Genomic DNA, 8,272 nt, shown 5'->3' with positions numbered 1-8,272 from the left:
CCCAAAGTGTAGGCCCTAACCCAAGTTAGTCAAGACTGAAAGCCATGGGAATTAAGTTGTCACAGCTATTAAATTCCATTGCTTTCAATGCCACATCTGACTTTATCCAGATTGTAACTGGGATCCAGTAGAACTTACTTAGGTCTTTGTTCACAGGCTCTTAAAGCTTAAAAAAATAAGTCCTGTGCAACCCTATGTGTGAAATAAGTCCAACTGGGTTCAAAGCTGCTTAGAGGTATGTGCAAATAGCCTGGACTGCAGCATTAATTTGTGGAGTTTAGGTCTTTTAATGGCTATAATTTACCTTAGCTGAGAATTCAATTTCTCTTCTCAGATGCAGAGTACCACTAATTATCTGGTGCTGGGAACAAATAACAGGAGATGGACGTTTTCACTATGCCCTTCTTACATGGCCGCTAGTTGGGGACAGGATACTAAACAAGCTACACCTTTCAACTGTTCTGCACAGCTTTTCTGATATTTATGGTCTGAACTTGAAATATTTTTCAGCAGCTTTTTAACCATCCTCCATGGGTCCAATTCTCGATCACACCTCTACTCTCTTTATGGTCCAAATTCCAAGTCTAGCTTTCATAGAAGGGCTGCTTCAACTCAAGGGAACAGAGGAGCATTTATGTAAGCAAATACAGTATCCTTATTATGTGTTCTGTATATAATAATTCTGCATTGTACAGCATGAATGAAATAGCAAAGAAAAATGTATGAATATCAAGCAAAAGCTTACATAGACAGGAAGGGTTCTACTATGTCAAAGCAGGTACCTCCAGGGATGGTGGGTAAGAAGACTCCAAACAAATGTTTACTTGTGATCAGTTTTGGGAACAACTCAATTGTTTGAAGCTTGTCTGGAGATGAGATTTTCTATTATTATAAACCACTTCGGTATTGGGGCCATGCCATCATTTTTTTTAAATTGTGATTTTATCCCCATCAAGGCAAGAGACATTGGGAGATGGTTTGCCACTGCCTGCCTTCAAGTTATACCCTTAGTATTTCTTGGAGGTCTCCCATCCAGTGGCAGGGGGGTGCACGTCGCACCGGGCGTGCCCTCGAGGGGGCAGCAAAAATGTATTTTTGATATTTTTAATATTTTCACTTTGTCGGTCGGCAGGGGGCGCAGTTTTTAGGATAGTGGCACCAAAATTTCAGGATATCGTCTGGTGACACTCCTGCTGATACCAGTTTGGTGAAGTTGGGTTCAGGGGGTCCAAAGTTATGGACCCCCAAAGAAAGTGCCCCATCACCCATTGTTTCCAATGGGAGCTGTAGAAATTTTGATGCTTCTATCCTAAAAACTACACCCCCTGCAGGCCAAAAACTGAAAAAACACTAAAAAATACAAAACACCCACAAACATGGGGGGGCAGCAAAACTTCGATTTTGCACCGGGCTCCATTTCCCCTAGCTACGCCTCTACTCCCATCCAAATACTTCCCAGAGCGACCCTGCTTACCTTCTGAGATCTGACGAGATCAGGCTAGTCTGGGCTATCCTGATCAGGACATGCCAACATTAGGTTTATGTGCAAGTGTAAGAAAAATGTACTTTAGATAAATGATTGATAGACAGCCTGATTTTGGATTTGTGTAGCCACAAATCTGTGCCCCTCAAAGGCATCCTTCTCACCCCTGCACCCTGAACCATTGCCTGTTGAGTGCTGTGAGCCTTGAACCAGGAATTCTCTAGGTGAGGTATTGGCCATCCAAACAAGTCAGAGGAGGGAAGTACAAGTAGCCAATTGCTTTGCCAGTTCACAATTCCCTGGTCTTGGAAATCAGGTGATCCCAGACAGCCAATCTCATGGAATTACATGCTCCAAAGCTCCAAATCTGTTGTACCTTCTATAAGAAACCTGTTGCTGAATAAGATCACTTTTCTGTGCCTGACCGCCCACCCCTGACCAATCCAGGTGCCTTAGACCTAAGCAACTGCCAGTGTACTGGGTGTGGCAGGTAACAGCTAGAGCAGGATGCTGTGTTTGGCAAAGGAAGCTGCTTGGAGAATTTCTGCACTATGGTGTGCCACTTAAGAGGTTTCACATTGTAGAAAAGTTGTATTGTAAATATGAATATATATGATTTTAATGTATTATGTTTTTATGTTGTATGACACTCTGAGCCCAATTGGGGAAGGACACCTTATAAATTCAATTAATAACAACAACAATAATATAATAATAATAATATGAAATAGAACATGAGAAGGTCACAATATCATGATTTGAAGATCGAGTTTCAGTGACTATGGCATGAATCAGCTGCAGTCGTCCCAGTGGTAATCAGCACCTTGGGTGCCATTCTGAAAATTCAGCTAGAGCACAGACATAGAAAATAGCCATCAAGTATGGTGGTTACAGAACTAATGAAAAGAATGTAAAACATAAGTCTAAGCTAACTTAACAATGCAGAACAGTTACCTCTGACAACCTCCAACACAAATAGAATGGGTACAGTGTAATGACTATACAAAAAGGGAAGGACCACTGTACCTTAGCTGCCAATAATTATAACAAACTTAAAGTGCAATTTTTAATAAAGCGTGAAAGTGAATTGGTGCAAATAGGAGCAAAACTGTACATACTATGTTAAACACCTTCGAATTGACAAAATCAACCTCTGTCAGGTTCAAAAGGTAGCCTTGCTAGGATCTGCAGGAATACTACGTCAATACATTACAAGGTCCTAGTCTCTGGGTGGGACTCAAATTGTAACGAAAGGCCAACAACCAGGCAGAGAACTGGCAGCTGTGATATTAAACAAAATTAAAAAAATAATAATATAGTTCCTCCTGTGACCAAGGGACTGAGGAAAAGGGAACAGTGGCTGGGACTGCATAAATTTGGGCCCTGGGACTCAGTTCTCATAGTATAAGAGAACACTCTTATGGTAATTCAAGAACCTTTTGCCCTGTTTGTCATAAGATCTTATCCCTGCTAGTCAGACAGCAAATGATGTCAATGAGCTTGGGATGTGCTCTGATGACCAATTACCTCTCAGTGGTTGTACAGTCATTCATTTTGAGACAGCTTTTACAGTCAAACTTTTCCACTGAAGAGTTCAAATATGTAAGTACTGAGAAAGGAGATAATTAATATCTGCACTATCTGCTGAGCAACAGCTTATCTTAATAGTCTCACCTACAACTGGCAGATATATAAAAGAGAACACTCTCCCAAAGCAGTCCCAGTAGAGCCAGATTGGTGAAGATGAAGTCTCTTAGGGTTGCCAGCTACCAGATGGGGCCTGGAGATCTCTTGAGATTATAACTCATCTCCAAGTGACAGATATCAGCTCCCCTGGAGAAAATGGGTGCCTTGCAGGGCGGAGTCCATGCCATTACACTCTGATGAGGTCCCTCTCCAAACCCTGTTCTTCCCAGGGTTCACCCCAAATCTCAGGGATTTGCCAATTCAGAGTGGCAGCCCTACTTTCCAGAGATGTGCCTCTGCTTAGTAGTGATATCTATTTGGATCACCTCTTTTTTCACTTCCTCAGTGCAACCCTCTATTGAACTCTGCAGTCATGAAGATGAGTCCTCCGGTGCTGCTCTACATTGCATCACTGTTGCTAGCATCAGAAGCCTGGCAGGGTAAGACCCATTTCACCACCAATCTGAATGTGTTAGGAGTGTGTGAGGGTAGGTGTGGGGTGGAGCATTTTACAAACTCCCCACTCCTGAGTGGTGGGTTATTCCAAGAAGAAGAGTTGGTTTTTATACCCCACTTTTTCCCTACCTTTCAGGAGTCTCAAAGCAGCTTACAATCACAATCCTTTCCCCTCTCCACAACAGGCACCTTGTGAGGAGGTGGGGCTGAGTGTATTCTGAGGGAACTGTGACTGGCCCAGGGTCACTCAGTATGCTGCATGTGGAAGAATGGGGAAACAAAACTAGGTCACTAGATTAGAGTCCGCTGCTCTTGACCTCTACATCATGCTGATGCTACCTGGTGGATGCTACCTGGGTGACCTTTGGAGTAGAGAGCACTTCTTGGGGCATCTTCACAACCTTTGCTACATTTACAAATATTGTATATATTATATGATGTATCATGTTTTTGTTCTCATTTGTTTCATTCTCTTCTACCTTGTTCACATATGACGTGGTGAAGTGACAATATAATCCTGTGCAGAGTTACTCCCATTGAAATGAATGTGCTTAGACCGGAGTAGTTCCCCTTAGGATTGCACTGAAAGTTATGTGACGCATTTTTCTCTTTTTTCAAAATAAAATAATACATGTTATCAATATGAATGTATTGGTAGAACTTAAGTGGAAGCAAATGTCACTTCTCCAGATCCAGCGCTACCCTGTACTGAATTATCAGAGAAAGGCATTTTATCTTCAGCCCTCAGTCTATCTGTCTGCCTATACCCATTTCCAGTCATTACATTACCAGAGCAGCATGCTATGTACTATTCTTCCAATACATACAAAATCACCATTTTGTGTGGGCAGTGCAATAACTGTATTTTTCAGCTTTGACATGTTCAGTTGGAAAACCTGGTTTGTTGTGGCATCAAAGTGTGAAAATATGTGTGTTTCCCTATTTACATAAAGTGGCAATCATGCATTTGTGAGGACTGTGGGTAGCATTCTTTCTGAGTGCCATGGCAGGATCATCTAGGGATGTCATCTCCAGAATACAAAGAAAATTGAGGGGGGATTATATGGCATTGTACCCCGCTGATGTTCCTGCCCTCCTCAGATTCCATGCCCAAATCTTCACAAGTTTGCCAACCAGGATTCGGCAATCCCCCCATCCCCCACCAGTGGCCAGAAGGGACCTGGTAGCACTGGGATCATCCAAAATGTTAATGACTGCAAGGGGCTTAAGTTTCTCATCATCCCCCTTTTGTTCTTTGAGCTTTCAGCTGCAGATACTAAGGTCCTATAACATGGGTTACAATTTTATTCACTTCCACTCTATAAAGTATTACTTACATATAAAGACCATTGGTTTATCAAGGTTAATATTGTCTACTCTGGGAGGACAGGAAGCATGGTATAGCCTGATCTTGTCAGATCTTGGAAGCTAAGCTGAGCTAGTACTTGAAAAGGGGAGACACCCCCCTCCCCCCAAGGAAGACTGGTTGTCGTGGGCTTTCCAAGCTGTGTGGCCGTGGTCTGGTAGATCTTGTTCCTAACGTTTTCCCTGCATCTGTGGCTGGCATCTTCAGAGATGTATCACAGAGAGAAGTGTGTTACACACTTCTCTCTGTGATACACCTGGACACAGTGTGTAACACACTTCTCTCTGTGATACATCTCTGAAGATGCCAGCCACAGATGCAGGCAAAACATTAGGAACAGTCTCTAGGCTGTCCACAAGCTCCCGTTTCAATCTAAAGAGCCTTCGGCAATACCTCAAGGAAGACTCTGAAAAGAAAAGCAAAATCAAACCACCTCTATCACCATTAAAGAATCGCTAGCGGTTCTACTGCAAAGCAACAAAGCTATCCACTGAAACTACGTTTTCATAGATTCCCTGAGTGCACTGATTCTCAAATGCAGGACGGACTGGCATAGACTGGGAAGTGAAAAGGCCCTGGAACGAGCAGAGCTGAGTGGTCCCTGTGATGCTGCAGAAAGCCTGGGGAGCCACTCAGCTCAGTGGGGGTGTGAAATGGTGAACGTGGTTCACCTAATTACTGCCCCTCAAGCGGTGGCCAGTGCAGGAAAAAAATGATGAGCTGACATCAATTGGCAGTGCTGATGGAAGGTGTGGAGAACTTGCCTTTATCGCTTTAATTCTATTCTGTTTGAGCTGGGAGTTACACCCCAGCTGAAAGTATTTTTTTCTTATTAGGACTTTAATGACCTTCCTTAAGCATTACACCTGGTGGTAACAATGTTTTTACACTATGCTGACTTTGTAAATTGGTGTGAGAGTTTGATTGGTTCGTTTATGCTAACTCAGCAATAATTTTGTATAATTGCTTTCAATGCTCTCACTCTAGATCTATCTTCCTTTTCATTCTGTTTCTATTGCGTGTTACTCTGCACTGCCTGAGCATATCTTTGTTTTTTGTATGTTATCATACTTGTTTTGAATAACTTAAACTCTGCCAGACCAGTGTAAGAAACCTCAAAGAACTTGAAACAAAGCAACTGAGTTCAGTTCATTTATTCCATAAACTTCAGCGGTCACACACACGGAATGCGGATTCTGACTTCACAGACCCAACGTATCACTTTTATGGATACGATGGCCCCCCTCCCCGGACTTCCAAGAAACTCCCAAGTACAGTTCCCACAACAGAGCAAAAGTAGGTTTTCAAAGACTCAATAAGCAAAAGCAAGGTTAAGCATTCTGTAGCCGAGGCCCAGTCTGCGAGAATAATGCCAAGGTCAGTTGGTGGTAAAAGCACACGCAACCACCAACCTTACCTCCGCCTCCCCCCCCTCTTGGCTCCCTCCCCACCACGGCGAGGCAGCTTTATGAAAGCAGGGGAAGTGGGGGGGGGGGGCATCAATGTTACTGACATGCACCCACTGATTATAGCCCGCCGGATAGCCCGCCAAGACACCAAATATTGCAAGTTCGCGAAGATACTCGAGTCAGAATGGCGTCAATTTCATAATGTTTGTGGCCATCAGCATTATCGAGCCTCCATTGGAGTGCGTGCCAGACGCCGGTGCGGGGAGCCAGCAGGTAAGCTGGAATGAAATACAGGGTGAATGTTGCTCAGTGAATTAGGCAATTCTAAGCGGTGATCCGTCATTGATTGCCAAATTTGATCGAAGCATTAAGAACTTCTTGCCTGGCAGGTATTTGGTGCGCATCTCTAAAGGTTTTGGTGGACCGTGGGCCAATCCCCGCGCAGGAAGAGTCTATTCGTTTTGTCCGCTTGAGACTTTCTCGCCTCCTAAGCAGAAGAGGGAGGAAGAGTCTTTCCATCCCTGCGGTACAGGAGCGAATCAATCGGTAAACTCGGTGGCTGGAGTGTATCGGGAGCTGGGGCAATGGGAAATGACCTTGCCTGACACCACTTCAAACGGAGTTTTGTTGGTGCTGCTATGAACCGCATTGTTATAAGCATACTCAGCAAAGGGAAGCAGGTCCACCCAGTTATTTTGGTGGTAGTTGGTGTAACTTAGCGTAAATTTTCTCTAGTTCTGTTGGTCGTTAGGTCCTGGCCGTCAAAGCTGCCATTAGTGCAGGCGGCGACGAAGGCGGTTCAACATAGCTCAAGAAAAGACGCTTTCAAAACTTAGAGATGGTGTAGGCCCGGTCAGAGATCACTCTCTCCGGTAGCCAGTCTGAAAGCGTGGAGCATGTTGGATAAACAATTTGGCCAATTTAGGCTGAGGGATAGTGGTACATGTGGAACAAAGTCGCCTGCTTGGAAAAAGATCCACCATAAAACTGTATTCCCGTGGCTGTCGGGGAGATCGTGAAATCCATAGACAATATCACCTACTAGAGGTTTGGCCGAGGGGGATGCGGTGTAGTAGTCCGTGGGGTTTACGAGAATAGCTTTAGCCTCCGCTGCGTTGAACGCTGCATTATGCTTCAATGTCTTTCGCATAGTCGCCACCAAATTGTCTCGGGTAAGTGGAAGTGTTTTTTTAAAATCGAGAAATGCCCTGCTTGCGGCATGTACCATGAGAACTGCCACCAACTACGTAGGGCCCGGTGGGGCGTACCAACATTCACCTCTTCTCCAGACACCCCTTGTAGTAGAAGGGGATCCGGGCTCCTCCTTGACTTGCCTGATGACCGGCCTCTCCAGCTGACGTAGAAAGCGAGAACCCACAGCGATCTGGTACCGCCGGTGGGGGGGGGGTGCTGGGAAACTGCAGTCTGGGATCCGGGTTACCGCCAAGCCCAATTGAGAGGAGTTAAAGGTGTGGTCGCGAGGATGTACGTAAAGGGTATCCGCACTGGGTAAAGCCGGGACAGAGCATCCGCCAGTTGTTACTGTTACGGGGAAAAATATGGACTAAGAAGTCGAACCTGGAAAGAAATCAGCCCATCTCAGTTGTTTGGCAGACATTTTGAGTGGGAATTAGACAAAGCTGCCAGATTTTTTATGGTCAGACCACACTTGGAAAGGAATGGCTGACACCTTCCGGCCAGTAATGTGTCACCAAAGTGAGGGCTTTGATGGCAACTGTTCTTTATCACCAACTGTCCAATTAAGTTCAGGACCCTGACAGTTTTAGATAAATAAGCACCGGCACCAGGATTTATTGTTTTATTTTTCTGCAGTAGAGCCACTCCCAAAGCTTTGTCGAAGTGTCGACGTGA

At 44.6% G+C, this 8,272-nt stretch overlaps 1 protein-coding gene across 1 annotated transcript in view; it reads left to right on the top strand.

Annotated features, from left to right (window-relative positions):
- Positions 1-588: 588 nt before the first annotated feature.
- IL2RB (interleukin 2 receptor subunit beta) overlaps positions 589-8,272 on the top strand; it is a 32,862-nt gene continuing 25,178 nt past the window's right edge. Inside the window, exons 1-2 of the mRNA XM_048501529.1 lie at positions 589-636; positions 3,516-3,609. Of these exons, the coding sequence (XP_048357486.1) occupies positions 3,543-3,609 (67 nt within the window). The 5' untranslated portion in view covers positions 589-636; positions 3,516-3,542. The remainder of the gene's footprint in view (positions 637-3,515; positions 3,610-8,272) is intronic.

The sequence above is a fragment of the Sphaerodactylus townsendi genome, linkage group LG06 (assembly GCF_021028975.2).
Source record: "Sphaerodactylus townsendi isolate TG3544 linkage group LG06, MPM_Stown_v2.3, whole genome shotgun sequence".
Taxonomy (NCBI): domain Eukaryota; kingdom Metazoa; phylum Chordata; class Lepidosauria; order Squamata; family Sphaerodactylidae; genus Sphaerodactylus; species Sphaerodactylus townsendi.
The sequence above is the reverse complement of the archived record's forward strand: the minus strand, read 5'-3'. Positions and strand labels throughout refer to the sequence as shown.